Source organism: Mesoplodon densirostris, chromosome 6, assembly GCF_025265405.1.
Source record: "Mesoplodon densirostris isolate mMesDen1 chromosome 6, mMesDen1 primary haplotype, whole genome shotgun sequence".
Lineage (NCBI taxonomy): Eukaryota > Metazoa > Chordata > Mammalia > Artiodactyla > Ziphiidae > Mesoplodon > Mesoplodon densirostris.
Window position 1 is genome coordinate 22,760,553 of NC_082666.1, and position 21,151 is coordinate 22,781,703.

The following is a 21,151-nucleotide window of genomic DNA, read 5'->3' on the forward strand; positions in this document are numbered from 1 at the left end:
TCTTGTTTCTGTTAAAAAATTGTTTTTGTATATATAAAAGTAAAAAAAGAGAAACAGTCAAATATTTCTATTTTTTCCCTTAAGACGTTTGTTTATAGGCTTATAAGTCATATTCCATATGGAGATTTGAAATATATTTATCTAGAAACCCCTAGTTTTGGGGTTTTTTTTGGGTTTTTCTTTGGTAGGAGTTTATTAATTAATTTATTTATTTTTGCTCTGTTGGGTCTTCGTTTCTGTGCGAGGGCTTTCTCTAGTTGTGGCAAGCGGGGGCCACTCTTCATCGCGGTGCGCAGGCCTCTCACTATCGCAGCCTCTCTTGTTGCGGAGCACAGGCTCCAGATGCGCAGGCTCAGTAGTTGTGGCTCACAGGCCCAGCCGCTCTGCGGCATGTGGGATCCTCCCAGACCAGGGCTCGAACCCGTGTCCCCTGCATCAGCAGGCAGATTCTCAACCACTGTGCCACCAGGGAAGCCCGATATAAACCCCTAGTTTTATTTTTAAAAATTAAAAGTATTTGTTTAACCTACCAGGGATTTATCTGAATGTAAGATGTGAGGTAAGGATCTTCCTGAGGGCTACACTGGGAGTTGAGATCTGGGAAACAGAGCCTCTAGCTTGTGTGGAGGTTTGGACACACAGGGGCAGATGTCCCTGGACAGAGGTGGCACTGGACAGGCCAAGGAGGAATTGATGTGTGAAGGGCACATCCAGGCTGGGCTTGGGTCTGGGGGTCTCTTTTTTCTCAGGTGATGCTGTGGACTGAATTGTGTCCCCCCACCACGCCCCCGACCCCCCGGCCCCCAATTCATATGTTGAAGTCCTAACCCTAGTGCCTCAGAATGTGACTGTGTTTGGAGATAGGGTCTTTAAAGAGGTAAATAAGTTAAAATGATCATTAGGGTGCTCCCTAATCCAATATGCCTATTGTCCTCATAAGAAGAAATTAGACAAGTACAGAGAGAAGTCCATGTGAAGACCCAGGGAGAAGTCAGCCGTCCACAAGCCAAAGAGAGAGGCCTCGGAAGAGACCAACACTGCTGACACCTTGATCTTGGACTTCCCCACCTCCAGAATTGTGAGACAATACATTTCTACTGTTTAAGCCACCTGTTCTGTGGTACTTTGTTATGGCAGCCATAGCAGACTAATACAGGTCGGCCCTCTGCTAAATGCCCTCAGAGCTGGTCTGAAGTGGGGCTTGCAAAGGCTCCCATTACAGTCTGCTGGTGATACCGAGTCAAGATAGCAACGTGAATTTTTAAAAAATTATCTTTACGTTGTGTATAATGCATAGTCACTAAGAAAAATCAGGATATACAGATTAGCAAAAGAAATAAGATCACCTGAGGTGCTAATGCCCCCAGTGGTCCAAACGCATACTGGCTGTGTGTCCTGCAGGGGGGCCTCCTCCTGACTTGCTCCAAGTGGTGGCCACCCCCTTCTCCTCGGGCTACGTGGACCATGTATCTCCCCAGAGACAGCTGTTGCATCGCGTATGGGCGAGGCCCCTGCAGTGCTAAGGCGAGTCCCTTTACCCCATCACCACACAGCTGGCCAGGAGGTCCAGAGGCTGCTAGATTCGCAGGGCTGGAAGTCCGCCTGCTCCCACCCCCTCTGCAGCCTCCAAGGAGTCTTCACCCTTTGCTTGCACTTGCCACTGCCTCCTCCTCCTTGAGCAAACCTATCTGCTAGGAAATGACCTGAACCCAGTCTAGCCCTTACCTTTGACCCAGTGGCACCCACAGAGCCCCTTAAGGCAACGTGGGGGAAAGGCCACAGTGCCTAGTTAACTCAGAGGTAACCGTCTACTGTCTCTTTCTGACACACCTCTATTCTCACCCTGGGGCTTTGTGCACTGTCCCTGCTCCCTGGAATGCCTTTCCTTCCTACTTTCTCTAAAATTTCTTATTGGAATCCTGCCCACCCTTCACAGCTCTACTCAAAAACCATCTCTTCCAGGAAGGCTTTCCTGATCACCCTTCCCCCAAATGAATGGAATTCCCGCTCTGAGCCTACACCTCATTGTCTGCTCCGCCCATAGGTGGCACTGGTCACGTTGCCTGGAATTAAAATATGCACATCACTTGCCCCAGATGGCAGGCTCCTTGTTGGTTCATTTCTGTACTCCACCCTTGTCTTGGCCTGTTGGGGCTGCTATAACAAAAACTACAGATTGGGTGGCTTAAACCAGGGGTCCCCAACCCCCAGGCCACGGGCAGGTACCAGTCTGCGGCCTGTTAGCAACCGGGCCGCACAGCAGGAGGCGAGCAAGCGAAGCTTCATCTGCCACTCCCCATCACTCCCCATCGCTCACATTACCCCCTGAACCGTCCCTCCCCACCAACCCCCGTCCATCCATGGAAAAATTGCCTTCTATGAAACCGTTGGTCCCTGGTGCCAAAAAGGTTGGGGACTGCTGGCTTAAACAACAAAAATTTATGTCTCACAGTTCTGGAGGTTGAGAAGTTCAATATCAAGGCCTTGGTAGATACAGTGTCAAGTGAGGATCTTTTTCCTGTGTCCTCATATAGTAGAAGGGATAAGGACGTTCTCTGGGGTCTCTTTTATTAGGGCACTAATGCCATTTATGAGAGCTCCACCCTCATGACCTAAGCACCTCCCAGAGGTCCCACCTCCATACACCATCACAAAGCAGAATAAGTTTCAATATATGAATTTTAGGGGGGACACAAACATTCAGTCTATAGCAATCCTCCTCCTGCATCTAGCACTAAGCCTGGCTCAGAGAATCTCCCAACTAGAGTTTGACCTTTGGATGTAAAATTTTGATTTCTTTGTGGCAGAGAAAATAAGGTCCCTAGAATTTAAGAGAAGGCTCACATCAGCAAACTGACCATCAGGAACTGGAGCTGAGACTCCCAGCCCCGGCTCTTAGGAGTCTTTATCCCTCCACCTTTTTCACGGCCCAGGTGTAATCTCATCCTCCCAATGGGTGACCTCTGTCCCGAGCACCCAGCAAGGGGCCCGGCTGCAGTGAAAGTACGAGGAACAAATGGGCTTGAGGCTTAAGCCTCACATGGCAGGCCTCAGGCATCTGCTCTGCCTCTCTTGGTGATGGCCACTGAGGGCAGAGGTGTTGCTGGAGACAGAACACGCCTGAGTGTGTTCAGGGTGGCATTTCCACCCTCCCTACCGGAGGCCTGGCCCAAGACCTCCATCCTGCGTCGTGAGGGGGTGGCACGTGCCCTGGTTACTGTAGATACTGGTGCCCCATACGGAGGGCAGAGGTGTCTCCTCTGTCCCAGGAGAGCCAGGGACAAGGTTCTGCAGCCTCAGGGACGAAAGCACAGCTCTGCCTCACCGGTTCCTCTAGGTTTGGAGCCCAACTTTCAGTTCCCAAATGCTGCTGCTTCGCTTTGAAGTTTGTGCCTCTCAGTCCTGAGCGTGGGGAGGAGAGGAGCTGGACCCGTTCTCCGCGCGGCCTCTCTCTCTCTCTCTCTCTCTCTCTCTCTCTCTCTCTCTCTCTCTCTCCCTCTCCCTCTCCCCCCCTCCCTCTCCCTCTCCCTCTCCCTCTCCCTCTCCCCCTCCCCCTCCCTCCCTCCCTCCCTCAGGAATCACCTCCGTCACCATCCATTGCCAAAATGAATGGAGGCCGCTCAGCCGGCTTTATTAAATATGAATGAGTCACAGCCCACGGCCCCACGCGGTCACTTGCCCACTCCATCTCTGGCAATTACTGCGTCGCACACACTGTGCCAACGGGCGCAGCGGTCCCTGCCTGCCCTTGCAGACTGACACCGCCCAGCAGGGGCAGGGCTCGGGCTGCAGCTGCCCTGCCCCCTGATGGAAAGCCACCCCAGGCTCCCGTGCAGCCAAAGCGCTCAGCTCTAAAGGCATAGGGACAGGGCACCTCCCACAGAAGGATCGTGGATTCTTGGGCTCTGGTCTCCTGGCACGAGCGGCTTCCGAGTGCTGCTGCACGTCAGAGGTGTGGGAAGCGCCCAAACTGCTTAGGTTCCAGGCAACTTAAAGATTCACCCTAGATCAAGGTTAAGAGCATGTTTGCATGCACGCACCATTACTGAGCATATACTCGTGCATGTTAACCTTCACGAGAACCCCCTAGAAAATAAGCTTCATGTTAGCAGGGTCCTTGTTTGCCAAGTTCTCCACTGTGTCCCTAGTGCTGGGGACAGAATAGATGCTCAACCACTCTTTGTTGAATGAATGAATGAATGACGTGGGTGTTACTGACTATTCTGGAGCTAATGAAATTGAGGTTACAGAACTCAGCCAAGGATCCCCAGCCAGTGAATCAGAGCCAGAAGTCAAATCCAGCGGGGGGCTCAACCATCACTCCCCACTGCCACGGCTGCTGGCAACTTGCCTGGAACCTCTCGAGGGTGGGGAATCTGCCTCTCCTGCCCCTGCCCAGGCCACAGTCCAAAGCCACAGCACACCGTTCTAGCTGCACAGATTTGTTCTGACCCTGATTTTATCAGGAGAGCCAATAAAACTCCCCACAAGCCCAATGGGCTTTGTCAAAGTTGTCAAAGACCATCTCTGAAGTTGTAAAAACAAATGAGATCAAATTCTTTTTCTGAACTTAAAAAATTACTTTTATTTTAGGAACCAATAAAATTATGGCAAATATTTACAAATAATTATCTCACATAAAGGTTACATAAAATCAATTCTTCACAAGTAACAGTCACTCATGAAAAGACACACAGATATTGAAACTACGCCAATCTTATTGCAGGTTTCTCCAACTAACCTAAAATAAATGTGTTGCAGTCAACCATTTAACTTAGAATAAAACCACAAATTCCAGGTTTGACAAGAAAAAAAGTTAAAAATGAAACCAAAATCCCACCCCTCTTTTCTCCCAAGTCCCACCCCCAGCCCCTGCCCTCCTCCCAACAAAAGAAAAATATGTCCAACATCTTTGGCAAATTGGCACTGCTGTAATTACATTCAAATATTATTACACACAAAAGCAACACACATCACTAAAAAAAAAAAACCACCAATATTTCAAGTCAATTATTTTCTACTAGAAAAAAAGAATACAAAACATACACATTTTTAAGAAGCATTTTTTTTCAATCTGTTGGAGACAGATCATCTCCTACTTTCAAAGGCAATTCAATTGTGGGGGTTTTTTTTTTGTACTTTTTTTTTTTTTTTTTTTTTTACAAGTAAGCGTCTATGCAGGCATCACAAACTTTGGCGGTAACAGTAGATATGTATTTCTTTGATGCTGGAAGGTCAGTCCCTAAGACAAAGTCAACTGTTTCAAGGAATGAAAAGCAAAATCCACGTATCTTCCTGGCAAAGAGTTCCATTTGCAATGTAATCTGCATTTCCACAAATACTCCATGTCCAAGGCCACTAGAGACTGAAAAACCAGGGCAGCATTTTCCAGCAAGCCAGGGCAAAAACCGAGTCAGATTTCCACTCTTGGCCCAAACGTGGAGGCCCGGAAGCTGGGGCCGAGAAGTGTGGCCTCACTGCCCACTACCCCACACTGTGCTGGCGGCTTGGGACCAGGGCATGGGCCTGCCTCTTCCTGAGCCCCGGGATAGGCTGCTGCCAGGTCTGCTCATCTCCTCTGACCAAAGGTGAGAAGAGCAGGCAAGAATTGGCATGAGGAGACTCAGTGCTTTCTCTGTTTCAAGTACGTCTGAGGTGTCGGGGTGCGCATGCCTGTGCGTGTGTGTGTACACTCACCTGGGCACGTGTGGAGGGGGAGGCCAGATTTGGAGGCTCTGAGCTTTGCAGGGTGTTTAAAATAGACTCAGGACTTATTTATTTTCTTTTTAGCTTTATAGCAATTAATTGGCTATTGATTGGTTGGAATGTTCAACTCTCCATTTCCTCAAATACAATAAAATAGTTTCATTAAAATGTATTCATGCTTGAAAATAAGGGAGCCATTAAATGGTTTCCTTTCTGTTCCACTCCAAGGGAAATGCACCGTTTGTAAATCAAAAATCCATCCTCCAAAAGCACTTGTTCTTAATGGTGCTTTTGGAGAAGATGAGGGATGTTGTCACGAGCGTGGCAATTGTGGGGATGAGGGGCCCCTCTGGCTGCAGGAGTGGGTGGGTCCAGGTTAGGATGGGTGAGGCTGCAGCTGGGCTTCCTCCAGCCCGGCCTCAGAGTCAGGGAGGGAAGCCATAACTCCCAAGGGGTCCCTCCCCCTGCTGTTTCATATACTTCTCTCTCCCTGCCAGGCTCAGAGCTGCCCGAAGCAGAAGGGCAGGATTCCTGCCCTCTCCCTCCTGCCCAGAGGCCAAATATACCACCTGAGACTGACTCCCTTTTACAATTCATCAAGATTCCCTCAATAAATAGATAAACTGCTGCATTTTCTCCTCATGTGGCTCAGGGGTCTAAGATGCGGGAAGAAGAATAGACTTACTGACTGGTAGTTATGTGTACCCTTAACTTGGAGATGAGCTAAACAGGACCCCTGGGAACATGTGGATTGAAACTCTAGAATGGCAGGGATGTGACCCTGAGGTCCCCTTTCATCCGGGGGGTCCAGGAACGGGACCCCGGTGTTGAGAAATTACAGTGAATGAAACATAGTCTGGTGCCTGCCTGCTGCCGGCAAGCAGCCCGTGTCAGAGAAGCTGCAGGTCCCTGGTCGGGAGAGTGGGCAGGCAAGGGGCTCGCTCCCAGTCGGCCCCCTGGGACCTGGCCGCCACTCTGGAGGCGCAGCCGCGCTGACAGTGGGGAAGGTGGATGGACACCTCGGCTCTGTCATGAATATGCAAGAGGAAATCCTGAGGTACGGGGACAACAGGGGACAAGGGGCCAAAGGGGCTGCCAGGAGGTGGGGCAGAATGCAGGCTAGAAGTCATGGCCTGACTGTCCAACTTTCCAGTAATGTATTTTGTTACCTTTTAAGAAATGCACTTGCCTTGGACCTCTCCAAGGCCAAAAGAACTAAAGGAATGTATTCTCCAGGTGCACTGGTGTGCGTGCCTGGAAGCTGTCAGAGGCGGGCTCCTGGATGGGTGAGAGGCCAAGGCTGCAGAGCCGCCTCCTAGCAGGGCTGCCGGGGAGCTGGTCTAGCCCCCGGTGCTGTGGATCCACCCACTCTGGCCTGGGCCTAGCCTATCCAGGGGCCTGGATTTTTCCTCTACCCTTGTGGCAGTCATGTCTCAGACATATCTTGTTTCCAGGTATTTGTCAGGAATGCTTGGCTTGTTTTTAAGATTGCCTCTCCATGGCTTGGAGCTAAATTCTAACTGAAATGTCATCCAGAAAGGGGTAGCTGGAGTCAGAGGCTGCCAAGGCAGGGCAGACGCTCTGCATGTGACTTCTCATAAAGGGATTTCATCCTTCAGTGCCCTGTGGCCACATCTGGGGCTCTTCCCTGGGCATGTGAAAGACGCCGGCAGCACTGACCTCCCCTCGAAGCCAACAGTCCCCTATCCCTACCCCCTCCAACGGTCTACCCGTCCCACCTGCAAAGCCCAAACAGCCTGCAAGAGCCCAGAGTGTGGGAGGGAGAGAGTAGGTACTGGGGGTGCCTGTTCCTGACACTGACTTGCTGGACAACTTGAACCTCATCTCTTACCTCTCTGAGCTCCCATCTCTCCCCGATGACAAGGAGGTGAAGAAGAAAGGAGGCATTGGACAAAGAATAGGTGTCACAAGCTGGTGACCCGTGGGTCAAATTTTACCCACAGACTTTTTTGGGGGGGGGCTGACAGCATTTTAAAAGTTTTCACACTTGAATGCCACTGGGTAGGGCAAGCCCCCACTCCCCAGGCTGCCAGTGCCCTGCAGAAGTGGCAAGGTCACCCCACCTGCATGGCCTGGGAAGCAGCTGGTCCAGGGCCCTTGAGATAGTGATCTGTGCTTCCCAGGGCTCTGGGCACCCCTGATGGCCCGAATCTGGGGACTGCTGCATATTGTCACAGCCAGATTTGAAGTCTGTTCCACAGCAAGAAGGACAAAGACAAGAGGAGTGTGGGGACAGCTCATGAGGCTGGAGCCCTGGACCCTGGGAGTCAGAGCTGGGCCCACATCCAGGCCCTGTCAGGGCTTGTGTTGTGGCCTTGGATAAGCTCCAACTCCCTCTGAGTCTCAGGCACAGCAGGGAATGAGTCGGGATGAAACCTCAGAAGAGTTGGTGTGAATGTGGCAAAGACTGCAGTTTTCAGTGTTAATGGGAATCAAGTTGGACCAGCAAAGCTAACAGCCCCCTGGCCCCTACGTCAGGCCAGCCTCTGAGTCTGTTTTTCCTTTCCTCATTGCACGTCTGGGGGTTTCTAGGGGACTGAAGGGTGTTTCTAAGCCACACATGCCCATGACAGGAGCATGAATCTGGAAAGAATGAGGCCTGGAAATCTGAGAATTCTCTTTACCTCTGTCTTGCCAGGTAAGCCTTAAATCTCAGTTTTTCCATCTATAAAATGGGCATTGTGATCTTTGCCCCATGGGATGGTCAAGGATTGCAAAGCACCATACAAACATCAGTTATGAAAGGGCTAACCCTAACTAAGGCGCCTTGGGAAAGCGATATTGGGTTTGATATGTCATCAAATTTTTCTTGGTTTCAGATAGACTAATGGTATGAAAAATTTTTGTAAAATCTACAATGTCCTTTTCAAAAAGAGCTGGAACACAGGGCTGAAGGCTCATGGAGGAATGCCCCAGGCCTCCTGCCACAATGCTGGTGAAAGCCCTGGCCTTGTGTTTTCCTTCAGAATTCTCTGGCATCTACTCAACAGCTTGTGTCCTTTGGAACCTTCCTCTCCAAGCTCGCAGGAAGCTCCTTGGGCAGCGTGGGGAACTCAGCTGGTGAGAGCAGGTACATGTGTGGCAACATGCACGTGTGTCCGTGTGCACTTGTGCTTCTGCCTGGCAGCCCAGGAATTAAGTGGTAGTAATCAATATAAATGCAATCTGAGGACCTGCAGAGCCTCAGGGGAGAGAGAAAAGGCATGGAGGGAGCTCATCACAGGTCAGGAGGAGGAACAGGATGGGGAGAGTGGTGCACTTGGGGCCAGGTGGGCTTTGCCGAGGAAGGACAGTGTGCGCCTTAGGTAGCCGGTTCAGGGAAGGCTGACCTCCTCCCAACAGCCTGAGACCACAGAAGCATCAGGATCCAAGGATGTGGGTGCCAGAGGCCAAGAGGCCGATGCTGCAGACCCCAGACTCCACCACTTTCTCTGGAAGGGAGGGAAGGTGGGAGGGTCCAGGTAACATATCTGCTCCTACCTTGCCCGGCAGGTGGAGGCTGCAGCTGGTTCATCTGGGCTCCTGGAGACGAGCTCTGGCCCCAGCTGCCTCCTTTCTTGGCACAGCAGGTTCCAGGGCGGTGGGTGTGCCTGCAGTGAGCTCACTGGCTCCACTGCTGCCCTGAGTGACTGGGCTTCCTCGGCAGTTGTAGCAGCTCCAGGACGTGGCCCAGAACCATCTCCTGCTGCCCTCACTGTCGACTTCCCGCCCCAGGGATGAGAGCATCGCTACATGCCAGTGGTCGGGGGCCGAGTCCCAGCCTCACCTCCACCGGTCACTGCCTGGGGACTCCACCTTGCTAAGCCTCGGGTTCTTCTTCTATCCCACCACCTTGTAGGGGCACTGTGGGGCAGGGGGATACTTGGTGGTGGCAAGAGGAGGTCCGCTCTGTCTCCCTGCACGGTCCTGGGCTTCCCCAAGCTGGGCCTCAGTTTCCCCTAAGGGGAGCTGACTTAGGTCTTCCTCAAAGCTGAGTTTCATCCCCCTAGGTGCTCTTTGTTTTTCACTTGGTCCGATCATTAGCAGGACTCTGGTGCCCCACTATGCCTACTCGGACGTGGAGGGCTTGCCCAGAGGCCCGTGTCACAGCCTCAGAGCCCCAGGAGAGAGGAAGGGAAGGAGAGAGCTGTCGGGTAGTTCTGCAGGGGACCCTGCTCCACCAAGGCAGCTGAGGCTCAGAGAGGTGAACGGTCTTGCCTGAGGACGTACAGCAAGGCAGGCAGAGAGATGCAGCCAGGACAAGACCTCTTAGGCCTGATAACCTCAAGTGTGGGCTCTCTCTGCCCCAGCTCTCTGCCAGCTTGGTGACATGCAGACATCAGGCACACTGTCACAGGAGAGGGCAAAGTCCATTGTCATTGTGGTAATTCACTCCATGTTTGGATGGGGCCTCTACCTGTCTGTTCTGAGCTGGCAAGAAATACTGTGCAAGGAGTTGAGGCCCCAGGCAAAGAGATGGTGGCCCTGGTACCTCCATTTCAAAACCATTCCCAGTTCACACACCAGTTCCTCACTGCCTGTCCTGTTCCTCTCCAGGAAGCTTTCCTTTGTCCCCCAGATCCTCCCAGGTGGCTTTTTCTGACCACGCCAGCCCACAGTGAGTTATCCCAGCTCCCACTCCAGGCTCCCGAGGCCCTTGGCCATGGCCCTGACCATCACAGCCCCTTGCATCAACAGGTAGATACCCACTATTCAAGTCAGGCACCCGCCCCCACCAGAGCACCTCTGTTCCTAGCTGCATACTAGGCTCCATGAGGCCGGGGAGGGGCTGGTCAGGAAGTTCTGGCTGACTGCTGTAGGTGTTTGTGGTCCTTGGTCCAGGCAAAGTCCTTTTTGTTAATCGTCTATGTGGCAGGGACAGGCTTGCCCAGAATCCACTCACTGGCATCCTGGAGGGTGGGAGAAGTGTCCATGGTAGGTGTCCAATGTGATTTGAGCCTGGGCACACCTCAGAAAACACATCCCAGTTCAGTTCAGTGGTTCCAGGGGCTGGGGGTCTGGAGAGCCTCAGGCCCACCTTGGACCATCATCTCCTGGGTCCCGTCCAGCCCTAACATTCCAAGTCCACAATGCAATCAGTACCTTGAACGACATCTTACTTTAAAACAGTAGCTGAGGAATCTCCTAGACAGTTCTTTTTGAGTCCTTTGATACGGAAAAGAGCTGCTCACACTGCACTGGGCCCAGGGAAATGGGGGCAGGAAGCCAGGGAGGGGTCTTGGGGTGGGGGTTGCTTAGAGCAAAGCCAACCCAATGAGACTCTTAGTCCAGATATTAAAGAAGTAGCAATGAACAGGGAGCTGGGGCCTGGGGGTGGGTATCCTTAGTCTCAAGGGCATCTCCAAACACACCTTCAGGGGGCACCCAGAGCAGAGGGGATGCTCTGTGCACAGGTCTAACTCATCCTGTGACACGGCGGGAGTGCTGGATGCATAATGGCTGGGCAGTCTGCTCAGTTGGACCCTCGGGCCCACAAAAAAGCAGTAAGGTATTTACACGGGTGCTGTTGAAACAACAAAAGCAAAAACTCTCCTTCCCAGGCCTGGGGGAGGAAGACGGGTGGGTGGTCAGACAGCTAGGGGGCTGGCAGGCTGGGCTGGGACCTGCAGTTGTCTGCAGAACAGTCTGTTGGTTTGTGGAGACCCAGTCACATCGGGAGAAGCTCATCAACTGACTCTTAGAAATGGATGGGTGTCTAGAAGTCCAACAGCCCCTACCATAGAAGCCCAGAGTCCCTGGCAGGAAAAGGGGGAGGGAGTTTCAGGCGAGTGGGGGGTTGCTGGGGGACGGTCTCATTGGGCCCCTCTGGCTGTGTTCGGAGGGGGCTGGGAGGCTATGGCCTTCAGTGATATGTGTCATAAGTGCTTGGCGCCTGCCTGGCTCCTGGGGTCAGTGACGGTCGTAGGCCGTGGCAGCTGCGGGCGGGGCAGCTCCTCGGGCAGCGGCGCTGTAATAGTATGGGGAGCCTGGAAGAGACAGAAGAGGCCACGGAGGTTGGAGGGAGACCTCGTGCCCCCAGCTCCGCACCGGGGGTCCCCTTTCCACCAGTGTCCCCTGCCTCTGTCCCTTCCTCCCCCTCCCCCAGCCCAGGCCACTGTCCTCTCTCACCAAGATCTCAGTCCCTGATCAGGGCCGCTGCCTGGTCACAGGTTTCAGGGCCTCCTCACCAGCTAGAGCTGGGGTGGGCAGACCAGGGCCAAATCCTCCCGCCCCACACCCTCCCTCCTGCCCCCGTGCCGCTGCCTGTTTCAGTAATTAATGTTTGACTGGAACCCAACCTTGCCCGTTCGTTTTCTATATCATCTGTGACTGCTTTCATGCTGCTACTGCAGAGCTGAGTACTACAATAGCGACCACATGGCCTGCAAAGCCTAAAATATGTACTATCAGGCCCTTTACAGAAAAAGTTTGCCAGTTGCTGAGCAAGATGATGAAGTCATCACTTCATAGTCTGGCCTGTGGAAGCTTTGTGACCTAGCCCTGCCGACCTCTGGATTTCCCTCTAGGACCACCACCCCTCCGGCTCACTCCCAGGCACCCTGCTACTGCAAAATCACAGTCTGCAGCCATCTCAAATATACCAGAGGCCTAATGGCAGCTACCACAGGCTGAGCACTTCCTGCCCCACCCTGCCATGTCCTTTACACACGCTGTCTGATTTAATCCTACGGGGCAGGTGGAGCCAGCCCATTTTATCCAACTCGCACGCCTCCATGCCTTTTCCACGCTCTGCCTCCTGCCCGGAACACGTTGGCTGCACCTTCACCCCCTTTCCTGTCTGAATAGTGCCGCCTCCTTCAAGTCAGAGAGCCCCTGTCTCCTCCTCTGGGATGCCCCCTGTCCTGAGCCCACGCCGTGCTGCAGGCTGGACCACGGGCTCTGATCATCTCTTTCTGTGCTTCTTCCCCCTCGCCTGCACAGACAGCCTCACACAGGCAGGGGCTGGGTTCTGCTCTGCTCGGTGTCCGTCGCCAGCCCCCAGCCTGGAGCCTGGCACATGGCACGTGCTTGGCTAGGTTTGCTGAGAAAATGAGCAACAGCACTGAGTGAACCAACAATAGTAAAGACTCTGCCCATTCATTCATTTATTTTCCAACCCTATTGCGTGCAGCACTGGGCAATAATGAACAAATGCAGGCCAATGTTCAGAGTCAGGAAGGGGATCAGAGCTCTGAGAAAAGAGCTCTGGGAATGCAAGATGATTCTGGCAGGGTCAGGCTTCCTGGAGGAAGCAGGGTGGGTTGAACTTGGAGGACATGAAGATTTGGATATGTGAGTACGTGGGCGAAGGGCAGGGGGCAGCCCTGCTTCCTGTGACCTCCAGACAGAGCCAGTGTGGGGCATTTTGTACCAATGCTGGGTTCTTCCCACTGTCTCAGGGCTGCTCTCTTTAACTGCATGCTTTGGATGAGGCCTGCAGGAGCCCTGCTCTGTGTTCAAACTCCTCTCCAGGGACAAAAGGGTCTGGGGGACTCAAGGGGATGAGCAGATTCTCAGAACCACAGAAGTTAGAGACACTAGTCCATCTCTTCCTTTTACAGGTGGGGCTGGGGGTAGTAGATCTGAGGCTCAACAGACCACTCATGTGCCCAAAGCCACAGAGCCTCTCAGGGCCAGAGCCTGGCATGGAATTCTGGTTGTCGGCCCCTAGTTCAGGACTCTTTCTGCCATGACACAGTTCACAGCCTGTACAGCTATGTCAGAGGGCTGTGTTTATCCAAGTGGATAGCAGCTGGGGTCCTGTCAGCCACTGTAGACCACATGTCTGCTGGGGCAGGAATAGTAAGCTTCTTAATTCCCCAGGGGAGGTGACTCATACTTATTCTGAAATCTCACCCAAATCCAAACCAATCTTGGCAATTCTCCCAGATGCCATAACTGGGCACCAAGGCCTGAAGATTGCCAGTCAGGCTCTATCACTCCTGGCTGAGTGAACTTGGACAAGTGGCTTCACTCCCCTGAGCCTCAGTTTTCTCATCTCTAAAACGGGGGTCACAGTGGGGCTATACGAGGGCACCACAAGGTAAGGATGTGAAGGTGCTCTGGAAATGGACACTTTTCTAAGCCCTTTATGTGCTTTAACTTTTAATTTCCACAACAATTCTATCAGGTAGGCACTAGTATTGCCCCCATTTAGCAGATGAGGAAACTGATGCACAGAGAGAATAAGTAGCTTGCCCAAGGTCACGCTGCTAGGAGGTAATCAAGAGGGCAGGATTAGCATGTGCCACCGCCCCTCCAAACCCAGCCCCATTTAGTGGGTATAATTCTCCCTCCCCAGCCCCCAGGAAGGCAGTAATGGCTCAAGCAGCAGTGACGATGGGGGAGCAGGCAGTGCCTTGCTGTGCTGTTCCGGAAGGTATGGACACCAGTGCCATGCTGAAGTATTCCCAGAGATGGAATTTTCTGCTGCCTTCTGTCACCTCCCTGGTTGGAGCCCTGACTCAGACACCTGGCAGCCTCCTCTGCTGTCTCTCCTGAGGGAGGGGGCCAGTCGCCCACAGAGTATCTGCAGTGCCAGCCCTGCATCCTGCCTTCAGGGCCCAGGTGTGTGTGTGTGCACGCGCACGCGCCAGCCCCATGGGCCCGGGCATGGCACAGGAGCAGGAAAACCACAGGGGCTGCCCCTGCAATTGAGGGACAGGAAATCCTAGCTCGGGCCTCAGAGTTTCCCAGGGGCCAGCTCTCACCCTGGGCCCCGACTCGCTTCCCTCTCAAAGCCTAATCTCTCGGCCAGGCTGTCCAGCGACCCCAGTGCGAGGGCCCCATGGAAAAAATCAAAAACTCTTGCATTTACCGTGAGAAATGAAAACATCACCTCACAAAGCGCTCTGTCTTCCTGGTGCCCATTAGACCTCCATCTAGAATAAGCTCGTCCTTTCTTCTGTCATTTTTCCTCTCTAATTCACATTATCATCAATTTACTTCTTGACACAGTCATTCCGGGCTCCTACTCGCTCTCTAATCCCTTTACAGTGGCCACAGGCGCTCTGGTTCTAATCCTAATTGACCGCAGCAGCCTTTCTTCCTGCCGCCAGCCCGCCGCCCCGCTGCCCGGGGCCCCAATGGGATGCTGGATCCCGGCCGCCCTGGCTGGGCGGGCGTGGGCAGACGGCAGGCAGCTCCTGGGGAGGAGGCTCAGCGGGAAGGGAGGCTCTCCTGCAGCTTCCTTAGGTGGCATTGCTCATCCAGGTGTGGGCGGGGTGTGTGAGGGTCCCACCTGTTTCCACAGCTCCCACTGATCTAGCAGAGCACAGAGGCACCTCAGAGCAGGTTTCCCCACTGGCACCCTCCCCAAGTAGCAGAAATACTCTACTTCTCCAGCCCAGTGGGATTCTTTCAGCTAAAGCCCTGAAGACACTAGGGAAAGGGCAGGCTGGTAGATGGGAGCGGGCCTGGAACTTATTTGCAAGACTGGCAGAGCAAGCCTGGCATCTCACTCATCTTCAGGAAAGTGGGATCACTGCATTCCGGGCCTCAAGAGAGCATCGTGTTCAGCTCCCGCTTGAATGAAGCTGCCAGTGGCCACTATCCTCATTTTACACCTGAGGCCACTGAGGCCCGGACTGGTTGATGACCTGACCGTGATTCCCTAGGTTACAGACTTGGGCAGGGCAGGGGCCATTTCTTATGTTTGTAACAGCCCAACATTGTTGAAACTTTTCTTGCGTTTGCAGAGTTTTCTGTGGTGTGAGGCCTGCCTCTTTGAGTTAGAAGTCAGAACTCATTCTCCCAGTTGCCTTTGCTGCTAGGGCACAGGGCATCACCTGGGCCCTGCCAACTAGAATCTCTTGAGTTTGACCTCAGTTGGGAGGGGAGCAGCTTGAGGAAGTGGGCTGACAGACTCTACCTGCTGGAGGTGGGTACAGAGTCAGGGCAGAGCTCTCAAGCACCCCAGCTGAAGCAGTAGCACAGAGCGGGCTGCTTGCAGGTACGAACAGTGGAGGTGTATATGCTAGAGCAGCCCTGGTGGTGTTCCTGGCTGTGTGTCCCATGCCTGTCTCTTTGGTGCTCCTGGAGATTCTGGGAGTCCCCAATATTCCTTAATAAATTCACTTTCTGCTTAAACCAGCCAGAGTGGAATCTGTTGTTTGCAACTGAAAGCCTGACAGATAAATAAAATAACCTGGCTTTCAAAAGTAGATCAGCGCTGTTCTCATGGCATACAAGGTCTGAGTATTTGGGACTCCCAGGCTTGTTACGATGGAGAGATGAGCCTCTTTTCCTGGCTGTAGTACTGTTCAGACTGAATTGGTCAGGAAGAGTAAGAGTACCACATCACACACTGATTATGAATACAGGCTCTAGAGTCAGGGTGATGGGAGTTTGAATTCTCATTCTGCTCCCTGCATGCTGTGTGACCTCAAGTAAGTTAATTAACCTTTCTGAGCCTCACTCTCTTCATCTGTAAAAATAATATTGATACCTTGTGCCCCCTAGGACTGTTGAAAGGATAAAATGAGGTAACCCACATGAGGGGTTTTGCCCAGTGCCTGCATAATTAGCAAGTGCTCATTTAGATGAACAGAGTTTTGATTCTTTTTCCTCTTCTCCACACTGGTTCTGGCCCCCCTCAAGTCACTGAGCACATCCCAGCACAGATACACTTACCTGAGGCTCTCTCACCCCCAGCCTGTGAGCTCCCTGGGACATTGTCCACAACTTTTCCACACCAGACACATAGTCCACGCATATAATTGGGGATATGAACTGGATTTCACTCCAGCTTGAGCAGCAAAGGCCTCGGATGTGGTCTAGTCCCACCTTCCCCTTGACATCCCCTTGGGGTCCTAGCTGCCCACACAATCAGGTGCAGACTTCTCAGTGTGGCATTCAAGGTCCCCCACCTGTGGCCCTACCTCCTACTCCGTCCCTTTGCTATGCTTGCCTGAGCAGCTCCCTTTTCACTTCTCTGATTCTTGAACTCCCAGGCAAATAAGCCTATCAGATACCTCATAAAAATTAGAAAAAGCAGCCATACTCCTGTGCCAGGGCTTGGGGCTTTGTGCCATGCATGGGCTCGATTTCAGCCCCCACTTGTTCCCTTGGGCAGTACACGGCCATATGTGGAGGCCCTAGGTCAACATGGCCTCCTTGGGGTCATATCCCCATCACAAGGAACCCCTCCTGCAGCCTGGCCCAGGCCTCCTCTGTGCCACATCCCCTGTGGGTCTCACAGCAGTGCTGCAACCAGGGCTCTCTGTATGAGGCCGATTTGCAGGGAGCGGCTCCCAGGCTCAGGCCTCCTGACCCATCCCTCCACCCCAACCCCTGCCGCAAGACTCTGGTTCCGGGTCAGCGTTTGCCTCCTGAAACTGACAACTGGGCCAACTCAGAACCCAGGGCCTCTCAGGGGGGTTGTTTAAGGAAAAGCATTAAGTAAGTGGAGACCTCACCTCATACTTAGAAGTAATTTTTACCAAAACCAAAAAAGAAGTCTGAGCAATCAGTCCACAGATTCAGCCCCTCCAGGAGGCCACAGATGGCAAGAACCCAGTCTGCTATAAAACGAAATATTCAGGCACAGGGCCTGGAGTGCTAGTTGGCATTGTTCCTTATTTCACCTCAAGTTTTGCAAGCTACACCAAAATGCTTTGGGTGGCCCAAGGCTCAAACTCATGGAAGGATTGCAGCCAGGAAGGGATGGTGTTTACGTCATTGTCTGTCCTAATCACCAAAGCAGGTTGGGGAAGGGGCCAAGGCTGTGACTTCATGGCCTCCTTCGCAGACCCATGCCTAGCAACTTGAGTTTGAAGACACCAGGTTCTTGCTTTTTTGATAAAGTCTATGTTTCTCAGTCCTGAAATAATTCAGGATCCAGGGAAGTAACAGGTTCTTAATTAAGCAGGCCTTATTAAGCTGTACAGATAAACCTGGATGGTCTCAGAGGCCCTTCCATGCCTGACCTTAGTGGAAATTCCTCAGCTGACTGCTGGGGAGAGATCGGTGTTGCTGCCTACAGGCTGATTCACTGGCTCTGCCCCCAGGGTGTGTGACATCTGTGAGCCCTGAGCCCCTGCTTCATGCTCCAGAATCTTCAGCTCCAGCTGGCACTCACCAGCTGGTCTCATTTAAGTTCATTGCAACAAAACAAAGGGCTCTCCTTGGCCTTTTGAGGGCTGAGTTAGCCCTGCTTGGTCTTTGGGGTGGCCCAAATATCTCTGATGATGTACACAGATCAGGCTGGCCCCAGCCATGGACCATCTGCAGCCTGAGGCCTGGGCAGAGTCTGGGCACCAGCTGAACTCGGAACGGCACGACTTGGCAGGCCTTCAGCCACAGGGCAACCCATTTCTAATGGAGCTGGTTCTAGTGGTGTCCATGGCAGACATCACTAATCAATATCCATGCCTCAGAGTCCTTACCAAGACAGATAGCCACTACCAATCAATCCAAGTTGGTCTCCTGGCTGCTCTTATTTAGAGATTTCTCACCAAAATATTCAGTGGTTCTTAAGAAATATGTTACTCTTGGGCAGGCACTTTTCCTGCCTTTCTCTTTCTCCCTCAGTGGCCTTTTAAATTCTGTTCCCCTTCTGTGCCATTTTCCCTTATCCACTAAAACATCTGGGGGAGGGCTGAGGGCACAAGCAGGGCTGGAGTGGTGTTTACTGTCCTGAAGCCCCATCACAACTCCCACGTTGCAAGTATCTGGGGAGAGCTACCCACCCCACCTCAGTGACTGGACCTGAGGATACTGAGGGACCCTGGCCCAATGAGGGGGCCCAATGGGGCAGTTGATGGCCCAGGGGCCCCGCAGGGCCTCCGCCAGTACTCACCGAGCAGCCCTGGGTTGGGGAACCTCCAGGAGTCGTTGTACGAGGGATATTGAGGGTGGCTGTAGGGGCTTCCGGAAAACTCACTCCCTGCATGTGGTGGGTGGAGAGAGAAACAGGAACCAAATGTCAAGTCAGGTTCGGAAAATGCCAATGGCATTTGTCTCTTTCATAAACCGTGGGTACTTTGTGTAACCAATAAAGGCGAGTCCGGTCCACCCCCTTATCAACTGGACAGCTGTCATTGGCATTGTCTACATTTTCCCCTATAACCTTTTTCTTATTAGTGGGATTGAATACCAACCTCTCACATGTGTACCATTGGATTACCATGTGCCAGGTGTTCCCTGGGGTTATTGGCCCATTTTACAGATGGGAAGACTGATGCCCAGGGTCTCTCACAAAACAGCCTGGATTCACCCAACCCAAGTCCAAAGGCCCAGACTGCTTGGTTCTCAGCAGTAGCCTACAAAGCCACTCAACAGCCAGCTACCTATACAACTGCTGAGAACCAAGCAGTCTGGGGCTTGGGACTTGGTTCTCAGCACTGACAGAGGCCACTCCAGGACCCCAGTATGGATGCAGTGCCACTTCCCATGTGTTTCCTGAGTGGCTCTGGACTGGGAAGCCAAAGATGACCCCAACTCTAGTCTAGACCTCTGTGCTATGAATCCAGAGGTAACTGCTCGCCAGGCCTCAGTCCAATGGGGAAGATGAGACATAAACTCAGGCCCCCGGCACTTTGCTGAGATGAAGGGACAAGCTGAAGGGCTGGGGGAGCACAGAACAGCGACTGGGTGGGGCCTTCTGGGCATGGGGAAAGGACCAAGAGCTGCAAGCTGCGCCAGGTGGAGAGAGCAGTGGGTGTGGGCAGGCAGAGTGGTAATTGAGGATGGTTCACTCTTGCCCAGCTGTTCGTGGAGCCATGATGCTTGCGTCTGGCACTTCCTTGTGCCCTCACTTCCAGCCACAGGAGAGCCTCTTTACCACTAGCCAGTGTCAGGAGAGGAGCTCAAAAATCCCTGCCCTCAAACCTTGCTGCCCTGGCTCTGTAGCAGGACAGGCCCCTCCTGTCTCCTCCCTGTGGCTGCAGCTCCTGGGGTGTGGGAGCCCCAGTGCCTGGCAGCAGTCGTACAGGTAGCTGGCTGTTGAGTGGCTTTTTAGGCTACTGGTTACAGAGCATGTGGGCCCCACCCTGGCAGTGGTGACAGGAGTCACACAGCCCCATGAGACCACCCTTGGCACCATCCATGCTTCCATGGATTCTTGTTAGGGATGCCAAAGGGCAGGAGCCTCTAGAAGGACAGCCATCCAGAAGTCAGGACCTGGAGCACTGCTTTTTCTCTGGGGGCCTCGCCCCAAGTGTAGGGGCCCCAGGGCTCCACCAGGTGCAGCAGGAACAATAAAGCAGGCTTGAGGGCCAGCCACTCCCAGCCCCTGGGCCCAGCCAGCCTCCTTCCCACTTCCACAGGCAACTGCGGGCAGGGCATGCGCGTGCACACACACACACACACGCACGCGCGCACACATGCGCTCCTCCTCTGGCCTCTCTGGGGGCCACTCCCAGCCTGACAGGCTGAGCCTTCCAATTCTCTGTTTTTTATGCCTCAGTGGTCAGGGTGTCAGGTTCCAGCGTGCAAGGGAGAGCATGGTGACAGTGCTGAGCCGCAGCAGCCCGGCCTCTGCATTTCCATCGGCGCCACGGCATCTCCTCCTCCTCCTGGGGGGTCAGGTGGGGGGGTAGAGCCACAAGCCGCCTGGAGAAGGGCGACAGCCACCCTCTCCCCAGGGCTCTGGACACCCACGGAGCTGCCCCATCAGAGGTGCTTCCTGACAGCGCTCACGCTTCCATTATGCGCCTGGCCCGGGGCATCGGACTACACCAGTAAAGGCCGCAGCATCGCGCCTGTCTGCCAGGCCCAGCTCCAAGGCCACCTCTTCCAGGAAGCCTCCTTGATCTCCAGCCCTCAAAAGTGCAAGTCTCGGGCCTGTTCAGCTGGAGTTAATTAATCAATTGTATCCTTGTTGTCCATCCCGCACCCTCCCCCCAACTCTGTCCCCAAATTGGCAAAGGGCCATAAACAGCTCCAACTCCTCAAGAGGATGTACCTGTCAGTGTTGCCCACCATCCTCGACCCTGTCGCCACCTGCCTGCCTTTCTAGAATCCCACTCAAATACCTCTTCCTCTGGGAAGCCCCTCTCCTGCCCCTCCTGGGGCACACCCTGTCTCCCACTGTGCCCCACAGCACCAGATTTGCCCTGACCTGCACAGGAGTCTCCTGTGACATGGGAGCGTCTGTCTGCAGGTCAGTGTCTGATTCTTCTCAGCACCCACGTGCCACCCACCCCCAGTGTAACACCCCGTCCACAGCAGACAGTCGGTGCTCCATGAACCACCGGTAGCTCGCTGCCTCTACCTGTAACACGACGCTCTTGTCCACATGGCTCTCTCCCTCACCTCCTTCCAGGCTTTGCTCCAATGTCCCCCTCCAAACCATCGCATTTCCAATGGAAACTCCTTCCACTTTCCCTGCTTAACTTTTCTCCATAGAACTGGTCACAATCTCACATATCTAACTTATTGTGCTTATCTTTCTTGTTAATTCTGCTTCCTCCACTAGGATGTAAGCTCCATGGGGGCAGGGAGT

The 21,151-nt window shown here is 53.3% G+C and overlaps 1 protein-coding gene across 1 annotated transcript in view; it reads right to left on the bottom strand.

The window, feature by feature from the left end:
* Positions 1–11,616: 11,616 nt before the first annotated feature.
* The window catches only part of PAX5 (paired box 5), a 178,952-nt gene continuing 169,417 nt past the window's right edge, over positions 11,617–21,151 (bottom strand). The window contains exons 9-10 of the mRNA XM_060100888.1: positions 18,506–18,592; positions 11,617–11,693 (exon numbers count right to left, since the gene is read on the bottom strand). Coding sequence (XP_059956871.1) covers positions 11,617–11,693; positions 18,506–18,592 — 164 coding nt within the window. The remainder of the gene's footprint in view (positions 11,694–18,505; positions 18,593–21,151) is intronic.